The 19,883-nt window shown below is 42.5% G+C and overlaps 1 protein-coding gene across 1 annotated transcript; it reads left to right on the forward strand.

Annotated features, from left to right (window-relative positions):
• The first annotated feature begins 1,777 nt into the window (after positions 1–1,777).
• LOC116589359 (centromere protein Q-like) lies at positions 1,778–16,905 on the forward strand. Its single transcript, XM_032341348.1, is given in 5 exon segments — positions 1,778–1,906; positions 6,687–6,765; positions 6,768–6,805; positions 6,941–7,015; positions 16,420–16,905. Coding segments are annotated over 5 exon segments (453 nt in total). The 3' UTR covers positions 16,552–16,905.
• The last annotated feature ends 2,978 nt before the right edge of the window (positions 16,906–19,883 follow it).

The raw sequence follows: 19,883 nt of genomic DNA on the forward strand, positions 1-19,883 counted from the left end.
TTCTTGTTGATCTTCTGGGGGAGGGGCCTGTTGTAGTGATTCTCAAGTGTCTTTGCCCCAGGCGGAATTGCACCGCCCCTATCAGGGGCCGGGGTGAGTAATCCGCTCGGGTTTGCTTTCAGGAGCTTTTGTTCCCTGAGCGCTTTCCATACAGTTCTGGAGGACGGGGAATACAAATGGCGGCCTCCTGGTCTCCGGCCCAGAGGAGCCGAGAGCCCAGGGCCCCACTCCTCAGTGCGCCCTCAGAGAACAGCGCCCAGTTACTCCTGTCTGCCTGATCTTCGGCCGCGCTCCGAGCTCACCGAGCCTGCGACCGGTTCAAGGTTACCCCAACTGCGATCTCACTGTCAGCTCTGTCTCTGTAGCCGGCTTTCCCGTTCCAATACCCGCAAGCTCTGCGACACTCAGACACCCCCGATGCTTCTGTGACCCTGTGGGACCTGAGACCACGCTGACCCCGCGTGGGCTTCGCCCCGGTTTAGCCTCTGGAGCGATGTCCCTCAGTGGAACAGACTTTTAAAAGTCCTGATTTTGTGCGCTGTTGCTCCGCCGCTTGCCGGGAGCTGGCCCCTCCCCCCGGGGTCTATCTTCCCGTCGTTTGGATTCACTTCTTCGCTGGTCCTACCTTTCAGAAAGTGGTTGTTTTTCTCTTTCCAGAATTGCTGTTCTTCTTCTCTTTGATCTGCCGATGGATTTTCAGGTGTTTGCAATCTTTAGATAAGCTATCTAGCTGATCTCCGGCTAGCTGAAGTAGTCTCAGCCTGCTACTTCTCCGCCATCTTGACTCCTCCTCCCCTCATCCTATATTTCTAATCAAACTACAAGGCATGTCCCGAGCTGAGCAGTAACTGAGCCTGCTGTTTAACTGGAGGATGGAAGATCGTGGATTCAAAGAAGGAAAGAAAAGCTGATAGAGAATTTCCCTCCTCTGTGTTTGATGAGAATTTGGAACCAGGTGGCAGAGATCCAACAAGGAGAGGTTTGAGAACTATTGCTTTGCAGAGGTTTGTGAATCCCCAGGGAATGGTAATTTATCTTCTCAGCTGAGCATTCCTGAGGTGATGTGGGTCTCCCTTGTCCCCCATGAACTGCAGGCATATTAGCAGACACATTGAGTTCTTTCTGGTCCTGGCTCTAGAAGAACACCAAGAACAGCTTGCTGAAAAGACTGAGGAACAGAGAGGCTTTGTTCAAGCTCTCATTAGGGGAATTATATTTTCACACTCTGGCAAATCTCTGACATACTTTGCCAGATTGCTGTGCCTGCCTTCATTATCCAGATTACTGGCACTCAAGGTACCTCAGCAACTGGAATATAACACCCACGGAAAAGACATACTAAGTCAACAACCAACCGAAAGGGTGCCAGAACCCGGAAGGAAGAGACTCAAAACACCCAAAATAAGTGGCTTCTAACAACATAAAGCTATTGCAGAAGCCCTGCCCTAGATCAGCAGAGGTCTCCTACCTTATACAATGTGTCATGGCTTTTTATGGCTGAGTCACTGCTAATGTTAGCTAATGTTAATAAAGGAATATGATAGCCCTTGAGAATATGAGGACAGAAAAAAGATGGCAGCAAACACAGTTCAAAACACAACACAACAAAACAAAATAAAAATGGTTCTAAAAAAGTAAATATAATTTTTATTGTTATAATATTTTTATTATAATATTATAATTATAAATATTATATTATATTAGTTATTAATGATTATTGTTACATTATATTGGTATTATAATTATAATAATATTTTTTATTATTCCTATGATTGCTATGCTACAATTATGTAAAACCCTTAAAGTCCCTTGCAAAAAGCTGAAAGATTTAACTAAAGTGTCAAATCTACTGAAAATGGAAAGAGCACAGCACAGAGCTAATGAAGAAGGTCTGGCATTATTGCAGGTATGAAATTTGAACAGGGAGTTCATAATTAGAGAGTTAGGAGAAAGAGGAACAGAATAAGAAATTTTTTAATTATCATGATATTCTCTGAATAATAAATACTAGATCTTAGAACAGGGTGTTCATTAAATTCTTCTTTTATACTAATTGTTATTATGTATGGCTAATATGTAATGAGGGCTTTTTGTGTTCTAGGCACTGCTCGAGGCACTTTTAGTTATATCCCTTAATTCTCAAAACAACTTCAAGATGTGTGTGCTATATGATCTCATTATACAAATGTGGAAAAGAGACCTATTTTTAGCTGAACCTTAGACAAACTGCTTAAAGTTATGATGCACACCTTAGTCCAAATGCCGATTCTGATTCTCAATCATTATCTTGCAGAAGAGAATGGGAGATAACATTAGGTATTATGACTAACTTCAGGCTTTTAGTTAGTGGATACTTGAACAGTTAAGAGAAGTGTAGGACTTATTAAGTAGTTATTAAGACTAAAGTTGATTAGACCATATATCCCTTAGCCATTTCAAGGTAGTGTGTAGATAATGGTCCTTGGGTCTTTGTTAGCAATTTAGAAAATCCAGGATTGGTAGTAGTTTATGCAAGGAATGCATCCTCAAGAATTTCTAATAATTAAATAATCACAATTTATTCCAGTTTTTCCGTATGATTGAGAATGACATTGGGTGCATTAGACTCTGAGCAACAAATTTACATATATTATAAATTAATTACATATATTATAACATGTATATTATGGATTACTAAATTGCATATTTTATAAATAGAAACTTACTTTCTTCCTAGTGTGAGGTTATATTGAATTTTTATTCCTGTTACTACTTTTCAAGATGATATTTTGCAGCACTGACACTAGTTCCACCATGAAATGAACAGTTGGATATCACTGACATAGGTTTTTTTAAAATCTCAGCTCTATAATCTATAATTATAAGATATTCGAAGTATACATTGTAGTGATTTGATATATGTACACATTGTGAAGGACTCCCTCATCTGGTAAATTAACACATCCTTCACCTCACATTATTTATTTTTTATTTTGTGTGTGTTAAGAACACTTAAGTTCTCTCTCATCAAATTTTTAAGTATACAGTACAGTATTACCAGTTATAATCACTTTGTTTTTCACATTAGATCATCACACCTCCTTCATCTTATAGCTGAACATTTATACCTTTTGCTAACCTCTCCCTATTTTCTCCCCTCCCAGCCCCTGGTAAACATGTTCTTTCTCTTTTTTTGTGAATTTGGTTTTTTAAAGGTGATTTTAAAGGTTTTAAAGTGTGATCATGGCAGTTATCTTAATATTTAATACTTGAGTAAGTCACTTGAAAGTGGTCAGAGATAGTAAATGATAGTGTGATCTTCTGTAATATGAGGGGCATTTGTTTTCTAGCAAAAAGCATAAATACAGTTAAATGAAAAAAACTTTTTCAATCCTCAACACTTCTGACACCAAATGTGTGGATTTTCCACATATAAATCAGGTGTTGCCATTACTCGTTCCTCATGTTCAATGATTTGCTAACCTCCCAAGGTATTCCACTAACCTGAAAGCTCTCTGAATCCAGTGCTTAGAATTTTCATGAAAGCTTCATCACGTAGGCAGAATTGATTATTAACTAAATCTCCCCTTCCCAAGAGACCAAGGAGTGGGGCTGAAAGTCCCAACCCTGTAATCACTTGGTTGCTTGCTCTGGCAACCAGCCTTCATCCTCTCTGAATCACTCATTAGCATAAACTCTCAGGTAAGGTTGAAAGAGGCTTATTATGACTAGCAAAGGATGCCACTCTGTCACCCCAATCACTCAATAGATTACAAGGATTTTAGAAGCTCTCTGTCAGAAACCAGGGATGAAAACCAAATACATATTTCTTATATCACAGCATTACAAGAGTTGGGTTTGCTTGCTTGATGGCCAGTTACTCAGTGGAAGCACTGTTTGCATTTTGGGCACAAGAGTTCTTCGCTGGCCTAACAGAATCGTTGAACTAGGAGTTTTTAGGTCTTGTCTGTATCCATCAGTTTTCCGTCATGTGCCTTATTTACAACCACTACCTTTTCCCACAAGTAGCCAAAGCTGTTCTTTGGGGTGACTTCAAAAACCTGTATCAGCTAATAACGGAAGTTGTATTCATTGAGCTCTCTCATTCGCTGATGGTGCTACAGAAAAGACAGTGGTGAGCACTGTCTCTGAGACTGAGAAGATGGTATGGGAACTGCAAGGGCTCAGGTTTTTGATCTATATGGACCTCCGCATAAGAACAGAGCCATAGGATTTCACAACCAGATTTAGCATAAGAATATATAAAAATAAGGACAAAATAATAGCAATCCACAGATTAAAAAAACATGCTAAAAGCGTGTGTTCACAAAACAGATGAACACTAACCTAATTCTTAAGCAAACTGAAAGAAATTCAGAAAAACAGTAGAGGGTATGGAAAAAATCCTAAATTGGTATTAGAGATACTAAAAACTGAAACCACAGAATTGAGGAAAAAATTATAAGTAAAAGAAAAGCTTTTCAGATATGCAGACTACATTAGAAGAATTAAAGCAAATGTAACAAATAAATGCTTAAAATAAATAGTAAAGGAGAAAATTTTAAGAATCAAAAAGAAACATTTTGTTTTTGAAGTTGAGAAAAACTGACAAAGTAAAAGCTCAGCATAGAAGATATGGCATAGGTATAGTAGGACTACCCAAAGAAGATAACCAAAGCAGTGGACCCAAATATTTTTTTAACTACAATGGAAATTTTTAGTCCTTATTATATTAACTTTCCTTTATTCATCATTGTTATTCATTCCCTCTATAGTGGGTTGATTGGTGTCCCCCAAAATGATATGCCCAAGTCCTAGCCCTGGAACCTGCAAATGTGCCCTTATTTGGAAAGAGAGTCTTCCCAGATATAATTAAAGATCTCAAGATGAGATCATCCTGGATTATCTTAGATAGGTCCTAAATACAAAGACTCAAGTCCTTAAAGAGACAAAAGTGTCCTTAATAAGAGGAGACATGGAAGAAAAGGCTGTGTGAAAAATGCAGAGATTAGAGCAAGCAGCCACAAGGAAGTCTGGGAGAGGCTGGAAGAGGCAAGAGAGGATTCTCCCTCAGAGATTTCAGGGGGAGCACTATCCTGCCCACACCTTGCTTTGGACAACTGCTCTCCAGAGCTGTGAGAGAATAAATTTCTGATTTCAGACACCAAGTGTGTGGCAGTTTTTTGGGCAGGCACAGTAAACTAATACATGTGGTAATACACATTGGAATTGGACAGGACTCTCTAAAATCCAAAAACCAAGTTACAGGAAATCCAGGACCAAGAAACAGGTTAAACCTGACCCTCAAATTCTGCAAAGCAAACTATCTAGTTTCCTGTATGAATCAATTGGAAAGATCCAAAAAACTTGGACTGGAAAACTATGGATGAAAGGAGACTTAATATGCACTTCCTAGAATTAGAATGGCCAAAATCTAGAACGTGGACAACAGCAAAGGCAGATGAGGATGTGGAACAATGAGTTCTTACAGGGCGCCTGGGTGGCTCAGTTGGTTGAGTGACTGCCTTTGGCTCAGGTCATGATCCTGGAGTCCTGGGATTGAGTCCCACATCAGGCTCCCAGCTCCATGGGGAGTCTGCTTCTCCCTCTGACCTCCCCTCTCATGCTCTCTCACTGTGTCTCTCTCTCTCTCAAATAAATAAATAAAATCTTTAAAAGAAAAAAAAAGTATTCTTACAGCTGGTGGGAAATGCTAAATGATACAACCAGTTTAGAATACAGTTTGGCAGTGTCTTACAAAATGAAACCTCTTCTTACTACATGATACAGCGATCAGGCGCCTTCGTATGTTGTACATGGATGTTTGAATATTGCACATGGATGTTTGTGGCGGCTCTATTCATAATCGCCAAAAGTTGGAATACCAAGATGTCCTTCATTAAGTGAATGAATAAATGTGGGATATCAGACAATGGACTATTATTCACCACTAAAAAGAAATAAGCTCTTGGGCCCTAAAGAGACATGGAGGAACCTTAAGTGCATATTATAAATCACAAGTGAAAGAAGCAAAACTGAAAAGGCTCCATACTGTATGACTGCCATTATGTGATGAGTTAGAAAAGGCAGAACCAGAGAATAAAAAGATGAGTGTTTGCCAGGGGTGCGTAGTGGCTTAGAGATGGATAGGCATAGCACAGCAGATTTTTAGGCCATCAGTCCTTGGGCTCTGCTGTATTCACAGGTCTTCCAGTATCTCTGACTGTAGCAGTTTTGCTGAATTATGGAGGAAATATTTTGTACATGGGTTGTATCTCCTTGTTCCATGGAAATTAAATCTCCATGTAATGGGTGCCTGGGTGGCTCAGTGGGATAAGCCGCTGCCTTCGGCTCAGGTCATGATCTCAGGGTCCTGGGATCGAGTCCCACATCGGGCTCTCTGCTCAGCAGGGGGCCTGCTTCCCTTCCTCTCTCCTACTGTGATCTCTCTCTGTCAAATAAATAAATAAAATCTTTTAAATAAATAAATAAATAAATAAATAAATAAATCTCCATGTAATGAATTAGTATGTTGGTAAATTAGGTTCTCGGAAGTTAGTTTTGGAAAAGGAAAAAAAAATTACCAGTTTCTTCTAAAAATTTTTCAATATATGTGGTATTTATGAAATATGTATATTAATACCTATTTGGGTTTTATTTAATACTGTATTTAATTTAAAACATTAACTTTCTGATCTCTTACTCAGAAAGAAGTAGATAAAGTAGTAGAAACCATAGAGTCAATGACTGGGAATATTCAGAGCCTAAAGAACAAAATTCAAGTTCTCAAAGTGAGGTGGAAGAAGAGGAGGAGAAAGTAAAACAGGTAATTGTTTAATGATGCATATCTTGAGTCTGGATAAGTTTTTTAATGCTTATCTCTCAGTAAGACAACTTCTGAATGTAAGATGAAAGGAATCAGCCTTTTGAAATAATCTGTAGCTTTCTTTTTCTACTTTAGATGTTTCAAATAGATAGTGGGATACTCTGTCTTCCAGAACTTTCTCAGAAGAGTCTCAAAGCAGTCACACTTCAGGTAAATGCTAATTTGCCATATCAGCTGTATCATCAGTTGTGACTTGCATATATAAAACCATAATATCCTTTTTCTTTTTCTAAAGACAAATGAAATCTATGATATGTTTGTAGGCAACATTATTTTTCTGACTTGACAGAATAGTTTGAACATCTTATTTTGTGAGCATCTTTCATGTGGATCTCTCATTCTTATCAATAATTATATAACATTGCATTGTACCATACTATAATTCGTGAATTACTGTTGGAAATAATTGATTTTGCAGTTACAAATAATGCTCGGTATTGCTTGTATATGTATCTTTAGATATTTGTGTGGTTGTAACTGTAAGGTAGATTTCTGGAAGTAAATTCCAATAGTTGAGTTTGTTTATGCTTCTAACAATGTCCTATAACTCTTCATGAAATAATGTTGTGTTATTTGTAGCAGACTATATACTGGTCTCTGTTTTCACAGGTTCCCAGTAGCTGTTATCATTGTTAGGGCCCGTTATCAAAGGAGCGAGACTGATACAAATTGAAAGTAAGGCAAGGCTTTATTTCTATGCCAGGCATCAGAAGTCAGACTGACCGGCCAGGGCCGCCTCTGAAGAGGGTGACCCCGTCCCAATCTCACAGGCTGGTTTTATAGGGCATAACAGCAGACCCAAATTATGTGGCTTTTATTGTTAAGGCGTCTACTCCCAGAATCGACACCTAGAACCGATACCAGGAACTACTGGGGCATTTATTCCCAGAATAAAGTCTTTAGATATAAACAACAATATGGCTACCCAGGTAATATGGAGTCGCTCTGGGTAAGCAGGCCCGAATAGTTAAACAGGTTTTAACATTAAATCAGCCCTAACATTCCCCCCCGCCTTTTTTTTGAAGGTTAATCAATTCCTTGACTTTTCAGTCAATCCCATTATCTCTTATTGTATATTGAGTTTGTAGGACTAACATTTTTACCGCACCAATTCTCTTCTGTACAAATGACACTAGGGCGTTTATAATGCAGGAGCCAAAAAGCAACATTAGTAATAGTAAAGCCAGGGGGCCTGCAACTGCTGATAATAGGGAAGTCATCCATGGGGACCAGCTGAACAAACTTTCAAACCATCCCTGGGAGTTCTTGCGTTGTTGCTCGCGTTCATCTAATCTCTTTTTAATGACTGCTAGACTGTTTTTGATGACTGCAGTATGGTTTGCCCAGAAGCAGCATTCTTCTCCCAAGGCTATGCAGAGCCCCCCTTTTCCTAGGAATAGTATGTCAAGCCCTCTTCTATTTTGCAGTACTACTTCAGCTAATGAGCTCAAAGAATCAGTTAGTTTGTCTATATTTTCATGAATATAATGTAGATCAGTATCTACTTGGGACCCAATAGCCTCAAAATCTATTTCTTCCTTTATTAAAGTTGCGGTCCCTACTGCTGTGGACTCTGCTATCCCTGCCACAACTAGTGCTGGGATTAGGATAGGAACCCCACGCTTTGTTCATTCTATCCCTGCAGTAAGATATTGGAATCCTTCAGGTCCTCCATAATAATCTACCTGGGGAAGAATGTGGACAGTTATACAAAGTTCGTTCCAGGAAGAGTTTTGGAACAAAGTGAGATTAAGTCATGGCATGAGTCCTGAACTACAAGCAAACCAGGCTCCAGTGGGGGCCTTAAGGAAGTTAGTGAAAATAGTAGGGACTATTATGGCCTTACATAGGTCTCTATATGGGGAAGTTTGTTTTCCTTTTTGTGTTGCAAGGCAAAGTCCCTTTCCTTTTATATCCCCTAAGGTTAGTCTAGGTACCCTTCTCCATTCGCAAGAGTTATAAGAATTTTCATTTTTAATCTGTCCCTTCTGAGTTCCTACAATAAGATTGGCCCCTATTCCAATATAATATGGGGGCTGAGGGTTTAAGCATAGCCAGCAGTCTCGAGTAATATTGGGGTCTGACACTTTTAAAAAGCTAAGCATTGAGCGATGCCTGGGTGGCTCAGTTGGTTAAGTAGCTGCCTTCAGCTCAGGTCATGATCCCAGCGTCCTGGGATCGAGTCCCACATCGGGCTCCTTGCTCAGCAGGGAGCCTGCTTCTCCCTCTGCCTCTGCCTGCCATTCTGTCTGCCTGTGCTCGCTCTCTCCCCGTCTCTCTCTCTGATAAATTAAAAAAAAAAGCTAAACATTGAATCTACCAGTGGGAGTAAAACTTTGGCGGCGTTGTTGTCATTGTCAACACTCTCTTTTTTATTTTTCATGGCAGTCTCTTTTGGGGTTGCAGTGGTGAGTGGTCTGGTTGGTTTTAGTGGCTTGGGAGGATTTAAAACTGGGTTTTGCCCTATTGGCCGGGGTCGCTCCCTAGTTTTTGTTTTTTTGGATGGTGAAGGCTGTACCTGGATCTTTTCCCCATACATACAGTCTTAGACCCCAAGTTTTTCCTGATTCCCAATTAACACTTCCCGATGACCCCGACTGCCATGACTTTACTGTAATCTGTATGAGGTTGCATTTTCTGACCGGGCAATTTTCTTGGTTGACTGGTGGTCTAACTCAGACAAGGAAAATATACTTGTCATGGTGTGTCCAGAGGACTATTGTTTCATATCCCCAGGCTGCACAGTGGAATTCCCCTGCCCCTTGGCAATTAGGTTCCCCATTAGCAGGACAGGCATAGAATTGGTAACTTTGCAAGTGAAACTTGTATGACTGGTCCCCACATCCCTGAACTGGGTACTGGCCACCCATCCCAAAGGGGGCACTACCCTCGAGCAATTTTACATTTATTTCTGACATCAAATCACAGAGATCGAGGGTGAAAACAGGCTGACCTGAGGTGTCATTGACCTTGTGTGTTGTTCCATCCTCTGTCTTTCTGCTTTTCCATTGGGCTGTTTTAGGCCGATGAGGTGTCCCCCTGGCTGCTGCTGAGTAGGAACAGGGTTAAAAGTGACCAAGTCATGAAACCCTTTTGAGTCTTAGTTTTGTCCACGGTTGGTGGGATCCACTGGCAGTGGCTCCCATTTCTGGGGGGTGTCCTTGCTTTCGACTCGTTTGACGTGACACACATGAATTCAGGCCCTGATGCCTTCTACTTTTACTGCCATGGGGGTGGTCAGGATGACCCTGAATTGTCCCTTCCAGCGGGGCCCCAAGTTTTCCACTCGGTGACTGAGTATCCATACCAAATCTCCGGGTTGGTAAGGGTGCGGCTTCACTTCCATCTCCGTCTCAGTGTAGGCAGCTCGGATCCCTGCGTGGGCTCTTTTTAAGACTGTAGTGACTGGAGTATAGACTGATCATTCATTTCTGCTAGGGCAACCTTTTGTAGCCAAGGGCAGAGCTGGGGGGAGGGGTGGATCTCCTGAACATTATTTCAAATGGGGTCACCTTGTTTAAGTAGTGTGTACATCGCGCCCTAAGGAGGGCAAAGGGAAGAAGATCCACCCATCCACCTCCAGTCTCCAGAATTAACTTTGTTAAGGTCTCTTTAAGAGTCGGGTTCATTCTCTCTACTTGTCCGGAGCTCTGGGGCCTGTAGGCACAGAGTAGTTTCCAATTAGTGCCCACGGCCTTGGCCAATGCCTGTGAGACTGAATTCACAAATGCAGGACCTTTGTCTGATCCAATCGCGAGAGGCAACCCAAACGTAGGAATTCTTTCCTCTAGTAACTTTTTGGCTACCTTTCCTACCGTTTACTGTTTGGCAGAAAAAGCCTTTACCCAGCCTGAAAAGGTATTCACAAAAACTAACATATACTTGTGTCCATACTTTCCTTGTTTCATCTCTGTAAAATCTACTTCCCAATAAATTCCTGGTTCCCTTCCTCTTTCTCTTTTTCCTCTTCCCATCCTAGTTCTTCCTGCATTTACCGCCTGACATTGAGCACATCTGTCAACCACATCCTGTGCCATATGCCCTAATTTAGAAACCTGGAACTGTTTACCCACGAGCTCCTTAAGCTTGTGTGTCTCTAAATGAGTGCCCTGATGTATTTGGCTTACTAATTTTTTTCCTAGTCTTTGAGGAAGAATTAACTTTCTTGCCCTAGTCTTAGCCCAATCCCCTTCATAGTCTAATTTAGTCCATTTTTGTAAATATTTTTAATCTTTCTCTGAATAATCTGGTTTTTCTGGTAGGGCTGGAGCTGGGATTATAACCAGTGCTTGAGCGGTTTCCCTGGCTGCTTGCTTTGCTGTTTGATCTGCTAATTGGTTTCCTTTTAAACCAGATCAGTCCCCTTTTGGTGCCCCCCAGCAATGCATAACAGGCACCTCTTTCGGGTCCCAAATAGCCTGGAGGAGAGCCAATATTTCTTTTCTGTTTTTAATTTCTTTTCCTTCTGCTGTCAATAGGCCACTTTCCTTATAAATATCCCCTTGTATATGGAGAGTAGCAAAGGCCTACCTGCTGTCTGTAGAGTTGTTGGTGGTCTTACCCTTGGCCCTCTGCAGTGCCTTGGTGAGTGCAATCAGCTCCGCTTTTTGCTCTGAGGTTCTGTGTGCCAGGGCCGTCTTCCAGAGCTCCTGTACAGGAGAAACCATGGCAGCCCCCTCTTTCCATCGATTATGTAGCTACTCCCATCTGCGAACAGAGTCATCTTCGCATCTGGGAGGGGAGTGTCTCTGAGATCAGGCTTTATTCCTGTGATTTGGGTTAGGACCTCCCCGCAGTCATGAGGGTGGTCAGCTAGCTTTTCTGGAAGCAACGTGGCTGGATTTAGCACCACCAGGGGCCTGAAAATCACTTTCGGTTCGTTAAGGAGGAGGGCTTGATACCCTGTCACTCGGGCATTTGTCATCCACCAGTCTGGTGGGGTCCGGAGGAGGCCTTCGATAGTATGAGTAGTGGTCGAGATGAGATTTTAACCCAAAGTTAATTAACTTGCATCCTTGACCAGGAGGGCCATGGCAGCAATTATGCGGAGGCAAGGGGGGAACCCAGCCTCTACTGGATCTAGTTTTTTGCTAAGATAGGTCACTGGCCTTTGCCAAGGCCCCAGAGTCTGAGGCAAAATCCCTTTGGCCACCCCTGCCTTTTCATCTACATACAAGTGGAAGGGCTTGGTAACATCTGGGATAGCCAGTGCTGGGGCACTCAGTAAGGCTGTGTGTAATTTTCAAAATGCACCTTCTGCCTCAGCTGTCCATTCTACTGTAGTGAGTCCTCCCTTAATCAGTTCATAGAGGGGTCAGGCAATCTCTGCAAACCATGGTATCCACAGTCTGCAGTAGCCACCATCCCAAGAAACTCCCTCACTTGTCGGGGCGTGGTGGGGCAGGGGTATCTGGTTGATCACATGTTTCCTGGACTCAGACAGCGAACGCACTCCCTTGTGGAGATCAAAGCCTAAATAAGTGGTGTGGCTCTGACAAAGTTGTGCTTTCTTTGCTGACTCCTGATACCCTTTTTCCTGCAGAGTCTGTAAGAGAGTTTTTGTTCCCCGCAAGCATGACTCATAGTTCTCAGTTATTAGCAAGTCATCAACATACTTTAGCAGAGTGACTCCCGGGTTGGTAATTTTGTACTCATGCAAATCCTCATGTAGGGTCTCATCGAAAATGGTGGGTGAATTTTTGAATCCTTGGGGAAGTCTTGTCCAGGTGAGCTGGTCCTGGAACCCTTCCTGTGGGTCAGACCACTCAAAAGCAAAGAGAGGTTGAGACTCCCTTACCAAAGGTATGCAGAAAAATGCATCTTTGAGATCTAAGACAGTGTACACAGTTCTTTTGGGGCCTAGGAGGGAGAGTAGGGTATAGGGGTTGGGCACTGTTGGGTGGATATCTTCAACCCATTTGTTAACTTCCTGCAGGTCCTGAATGGGCCGATACTCCCCAGTTTCAGCCTTTTTGACAGGCAGTAAAGGTGTGTTCCATGGTGATTTGCAAGAAACTAGAATCCCATCTCCTCGGAGGTGGTTAATGTGTTTTCTGATCCCTTCCTTTGCTTCCCAGGGGAGGGAGTACTGCCAGACTTGAATGGCTGTAGCTGTTGCTTTTAACTGTACCACTACTGGAGCCTGTCTCTTGGCCAGGCCAGGAAGCCTCCCTTCTGCCCAGACTTTAGGGTTTGGAGAAGGCTTCCCTCCCTTATCTCCTCTGGTTTTGAGACTGGCTCGTAAAGGAGATGTTCATCTACTGTTGCCACAAGCATCTGCACAGTGGGTTGTGCCAAAGTCACAGTCATGTCTCCTTCCGAGAACTGAATGCCAGCCTGTAGTTTGTGGAGGAGATCTCTTCCTATCAGGTTATACAGGGCATTAGGTAGGACCAAGAACCGATGTTTGACTACTCCCAAGGCCAAATTTAAAGTCCTTTCTGTTGTCCATTTCTGTCTTTCTGTGCCATTTGCCCCTTGTACCCAGACTTCCTCTCCAGATAGTTTTCCCAAAGGCTTTAGTAATGATGAAAATTGGGCTCCCCTGTCCACCAAAAAATCAATTGATTTCCCCTCCACCTCAATTTTAACCCAAGGTTCAGGGAGGGGATCCGAACCATGGCTCCTTCAGTCTTTGGTGGCCAGCATTGCCATTTTCTTCTTAGGGCACTCTCTGGCCCAGTGTCCTTTTTCCTTGCAGTAAGCACACTGATCTGAATCTAAGCCTTCCCGTCTGCTTTCTTTGTGTTTAGGTTTTTCTTTCCATTGACCATCTCCTACCTGCCTTTTTCTTTTCCACCAACCTTTTTTCCCCTGTCTCCTTCCCACCTCATGTAATGCCAAAACTTTAGCTATTTTTTTAGTCTGCTTTTCATCTTCTTATGTATCCCTGTTGTTAAGCCCTTTTCTGCTATTCCCACTAACTCAGTCAGATTCTTCCCTTCAAATCCTTAAATTTTCTGAAGTTTCTTCCTTATATCTGGGGCTGACTGACTGGCAGAGGCAAGATTTACTGCCCTCTGATTTTGGGGTGCCTCAGGGTTGATCGGGCTGTACATTTTATAGGCTTCAATAAGCCTTTCTAGAAAAGCCCCCGGAGATTCATTCATACCTTGAGTCACACCACACTAATTTTGTATAAATTTATGGTTCTCCTTGCAGCCACATGGAGGCCTCCCAGCAGAGCCTGGTGGTAGAAATGGAGGCTCTCCCTACCTTTATCAGATTTGGGTTCCAGTTGGGGGGTTCCTTTGGGCAGTAGTCCTCCATTTGCTGGGGATCGAGGTTGCTGCCAAGTCTCTCACTTATCACCTTATGTGTCTCTTGCATAATGCAATCCCTCTCTTCTGTATTAAAGAGGGCCATAAGGAGCTGCTGAATATCCACCCAGGTAGGCTGGTGGGTAAAAAACAGTTTCCAAGAGACTAATTAAATCCTGAGGGTGGACAGAGAAGGATTTACCTTGGGCCTTCCAGTTATAGATGTCAGAAGAGGAGAAAGGAATATAGGTTAGGTGGGGGTGCCCCCTCCCATCTGGTGGAGTGACCTCACAGAGAGGCAGCATCGGCACTGATGGAGCCAGTGGGGCAGGGGGCAGCAGAGTGGGGTAGAGGGAAGGGGTAGGACCAGGGCGGTCCTTCTGCTCAGTGGTCCCATAGGTGGATCCTGACCGTATATGAGGTGGACTAGTAAGGGTGTCTTGGGACTGGGAGTCAGGTTTAGGGGACGGATAAGGAGGGGGAGAATCTATGTCCTCCATGTCCTATGGAGGCAGGACGGTCTTCCTTGGTTCCCCCTCATCTTTCTGTTCTGGTTATGGTGATCTGACCTGCCGTAGAGGGGAGAAATGGTTTTATTAGTAGGGGGAAGGTGGTACTTGAGCTATGAAGGTGGCTCTTCTAGCAAGTATCACCAGGCCACGGTGTAAGGTATTTGGTCTCGATGGAAATCAAAGACCTTACTCTGGGTAGAGTAGATTTGGGCCAAGGTAAACATTCCTTCTGGTGGACACCCTGTGGAGAAAGTGGGCCACTCCAGCTGGCAAAGTGTTTTTAGTTTTCCTGGGTAAACCTTTATCTTGAAAATCCTTGAAATGCTGGAGAATAAGACTCATGGGTGTCACAGATCCCTTACTCCCTGTTTGCCCCATTGATTCACAACAAACAACACAGCAAACAACAAAAAGACAAGGCACAGACAACTGCAGACCCAGAGGCCCTTCCTCAACCAGATATCAAGTCTAAGATTATATGCAAGATATAATCCCAACTCAAAAACACAACCTGCCACTGGTGGGGATTTTCTCCCTGACTACCTAGGGGGACTCAAACACCTGGCAGGTCAAGTTCCCTGCCTACCTAGGGGGACTTGAACCCACTGGCAATCTCCCAGTGGAGGGATGGGTCGTCCCCGCATCCACTCCAGCCCTGAGGAGCAATGCTGCATCCAGCTTCTCCCCGGTGGTCTGTACCCTGGAGCTCCACAACCAGACAGATAGACCAGATCCCACAGAATAAAATATCGAGGTCTTACCTCCGGAGGCTTTTGCCAGAAATTCTGATGCTGACTCAGTTTCTGTCGTTTGATAGCGGACGAGCCCCCATAATGTTGGGGTCCGTTTTCAAGGAGCGAGACTGATAGAAATTTGAAAGTAAGGCAAGGCTTTTTTTCTATGCCAGGCATCAGAAGTCAGACTGACCGGCCAGGGCCGCCTCTGAAGAGGGTGACCCCGTCCCAATCTCACAGGCTGGTTTTATAGGGCATAACAGCAGACCCAAGTTATGCGGCTTTTATGGTTAAGGCGTCTACTCCTGGAATCAACACCCGGAACCAATACCAGGAACTACTGGGGCGTTTATTCCCAGAATGAAGTCTTTAGATGTAAACAACAATATGGCTACCCAGGTAATATGGAGTCGCTTTGGGTAAGCAGGCCCTAATAGTTAAACACGTTTTAACATTAAATTGGCCATAACAATGGTGTAAATGTTTAGAGTGGTAGAAAGTCTTCAAGTTTCTCAAAAATAACTTAAAATAGTTCTATCTGTAATCCATTTAGAGTGAAAGGAAAGGGAATAGACAGAGGTAAAACCGAATAATACAAATTTGAAAGAATAGGGATGAGTTGATGATTACTGAGGTTGGCTGATGAGTATATAGGGTTTAGTGTACCATTCTCCCTAAACATACATTTGACATTTCTCATAATAAAAGGTTAGAAACTATTTATGTGGGTCAATGTGGTCAAAAGGTACAAACTTGAAGTTATAAAATCAGTCATGGGGATGTACTATAGAATACAGTGACTGTAGTCAATAACATTGTCTTGTATACTTCAAAGTTGTTAAGAGAGTAAATATTAACAGTTCACATCACAAGAAAATTTGTAACTATGTATGATGCCAGATGTTAACTAGACTTACCTTGGTGTTCATTTTGCAGTATACACAAACATCATATCATTGTGTGGTATACCTGAAGCTAATATGATGTTATATGTCAATTATATCTCAGCTTTTAAAAATTTTAAACTAATTGTACTATTATACCCACAGAAAGAAATTTTGACATCAATTTCAAACCATAAAGCTCTTCTGAGAGACTTAGATGTTCTCCATAACTCATCCCAGATGAAGAATATGTTAACTTTCATTGAAGAAGCCTATAAGAGACTGGATGCCCTTTAAGAGTTTTTTAGTCTGCTCTGTATTAATTTAAAGTTTATGAGATTGTAAAACTTAGCCTATGATGATACCGCTGAAGCTGAGGCTTCTCTGGGATTTATTTTCAACATACACTTAACATTAGCCTCTGTAGATCTATTAGCATCTAATGTAGTTCTAAAAACTGTTTTTAATTGTTGTCAAATCTAGCAACTCACATTTCTGATGCTGTTTATCCGGTGATTTTCCTGAGCTACACTTTAATGATTTATAATGGATGAATGGAGTTCTTTTATTGATTAGTGCAGAGGAACTGTGATACTGTAATGCAATATATGTAAAGTGCATAGAGTTCCTAGTACATAAAAACACAATTGTTCGCAACCATTATTATTTAGTTCATGACTTGCATTTTCTGTCTGGTCATATGAAACTTGAGAAATCCCCAAATGCTTTTATTCTTTTACATAACTCTTTAGACCTTTTGTGACATAATTAAGATTTGCAAGGTGTCTTTACCTTTGGGAGTAGCATGAACATTTTAATTCTTTGGTTGGATTATTGACTAGATGATGAATATTTTCCACTGTCATCAAAGCATAATTTCATTTAAAAGGAACCTAAGCACATTTATTCCCTTAAAAGAAAAATCAAACAAAAAACCCCTTTCTGTAAACCTTTTCTCATTGTAACAATGTTAGGAAATAGTTAGACAGTTAGGTAGTCTGGACCAGGGTCTCCAACAAGAAAACATGGAAACAGGACAGCTAAGACAAAACGGTACAAACATCCTATTTTGTACTAGCATTTTGTTTTGCAGCCTTTGTAGAAATGACTTCTGCAAGATGTTCTAAAATGAAACAAAGCATCTGTCACTATCACGAACCGGGACAGTTAAGACAAAAGTCCCCATATGTTAGCCCAGAAAGGCCATCAGCACATAAACATTAACCTAATAGGTAGACCTATGTGTGATCAAAGCCCTGATCAGCATGCCTTAGAACACTATGGTTGCTTAAAATAGTTCTGCAAAAGTGCTCATAAAAACCCCTAGACTTAGAAACTCAAATGAAACCCTCTCGGGTCCCCTTCCTCTTTGGGAGTTTTGTACTATTGCTCAATAAACTCTGCTTTGCTGGTTACCAGTCTTCGTCTGGTCTACCTCCTCATTTTCATAGTGGCATGACCAAGAACCTTGGGCATTTAAGGAAGAGAAATCCTGAAGTATTTTCTTGGGCACTCATCCAGGATCTCACCATCATAAAGGACATCTAACTGTGAGTAGCAGGAAGCGTCTCTCTCTCTCCATTTTGTTAAAACAGTGGACACCCATCAGTCACGTAAGAGCGGATTAGCATGACTGCCATTTTCAAATCTAGGGTGACAGGCTCTCTGGGCTCCTTTCTGATTAATCCCCCAACATAAGTTGGGACTATCAGTTCAAAGAGGACTCAGAACTCATTTCAGGCCAGATCACTGGATGTGAGGGACCTAGAGAAAACTGAGCAACAATGGCGTGTCCTGAATAAGACTATCCTTTGGAGGACACCCAAAGGCTCTCTGAGGGACCTGGCTCCTTACATGCCTATACAGGCATCCAGAGAAAAACCCCTCTATTGCTCTTTTCTCGGACATCCTCTTGCAGATGTTTCAGGCACCCTCCAAGGGATCACTGTCATGATGAGGAACGGCCTTCCTCCTCTGCCATGTGCCCTGTGGTGGCATCTCTGACTCATACTCCTTACCCCGGCTCCCGGGTCAGATGGAAGCATGTATTACTATACTTACCAGAAGGGCTGGCAACCAAGGCTTCCTTGGGGGCCTGGCCCATGCTGTGCATCAGGAAGCACCCCCACCTGCACTGCTTTAATCCCTATATTAGATCACTGGCATCATCTCTTCTGTGCATAGACGGAAAAGAAATGTGGGTGCTCTTTCTGCATAAATGATGTATAGATAGAATCGAACCCCCACAAGCCTAGGTCTGTATTACCTGCCTTAAGGAGTACTCACACATGGTGGCAGGTGCCATTTTACTACACCTGAAAAATTGTTATTCCCTTATCTATACTTTAATGTAGACCCCCCCACCCCCAAATTGGCTTTACCACCTATAGGAAGGAATGGCAAAACAGGGGTGGTAAACTAATGTCTACCCAGGCGGCTTCTGTCCCCCCAGGTTCCCCATCATATCCCTCCAAAAGGTAGCCTTTACTAACCTCTTTTTGTGGCTATGCCAGACGGGACAATTCTGTTATGTCATCATGCCAACTTTCAACAAGCCAAAAGAAGTCTAGCATTTCCATCAACTATTCAGAGTGATTTAAGAGGTCATAATTGGTACCCCTCAAGTCCCATGGATAGGAAATGAGGGGAAAAAAAAGAAGAAAATATTAGGGCAAGGGTTACTCTCTAGAGGTAGGGCCAAGCCTGGGTAAGCACACGTACTCCCAGCACCTCGCAGAATTGATAGGGTCCTTGGTCGTCAGATCAGGTCAGGCCATCAGATCAGGAAAGGTCTTCCTGATCTATTATAAGGAACTGACTTAAGGGATGCCCTTTCCTCTCTTCCTATAAAGGGGTAACTGTAATTCCCTGACCAACACCAGTACTCCTTTAAGATGCATCCTGAATATCTGGAAACATTTTGACCCACAAAAATTGAAGAAATGGCAACTTATTTTCTTTTGTTCCAGGACATGGCCACAATATAAATTGGCAGAGGAGACATGGCCACCTGTGGGAAGTATCAATTACAGTACTATTTTACTATTAGACTTGTTTTGTAAACATGAGGGAAAATGGAAAGAAGTACCCTATGTACAATGTTTCTCAGCCTTACAGGAAAATAAGGGCCTGTGCCAGCAGTGTAGGATTGATTCCAGCTTCCTGGCTGCTCTCTCCTGTGGCCAGCCACTTGGGGGTGGGGTGGGGAGGGAGACAAAGGACTACCACACCCACACTGAAGGTATATAGGCAAATGACACTCTTGCAGAGAATCATCCACCCCTAGTCTCTCCTTCCCTATGGCCTCAAGGTGTTTGTTGGGGTCTTAGGTCAGTTCCCTCTGCATGGCACCTGTACTGGTGCTCGGGGGCTCTATCCCTTTCAAGAACATGTACCTAGAGAAGGACCAAGGGAAGGGGATGCTGCTATGGCTAGGGTATAGGAGCCCTTTTCATTGCAAGACTTGAGACAAAGGGGGACCTTGGAAAATTTTACAACAACCCAGACAAATATATTGAAGCCTTCCAAAATGTCACATGTTGGAATTAACATGGAAGAATGTGATTGGAAGAATAAATATTGTGAAAATGTCTATGTTTCCTAAAGCAATCTACACATTTAATGCAATC

This window comes from Mustela erminea, chromosome 4 (assembly GCF_009829155.1).
Source record: "Mustela erminea isolate mMusErm1 chromosome 4, mMusErm1.Pri, whole genome shotgun sequence".
Classification (NCBI taxonomy): Eukaryota; Metazoa; Chordata; class Mammalia; order Carnivora; family Mustelidae; genus Mustela; species Mustela erminea.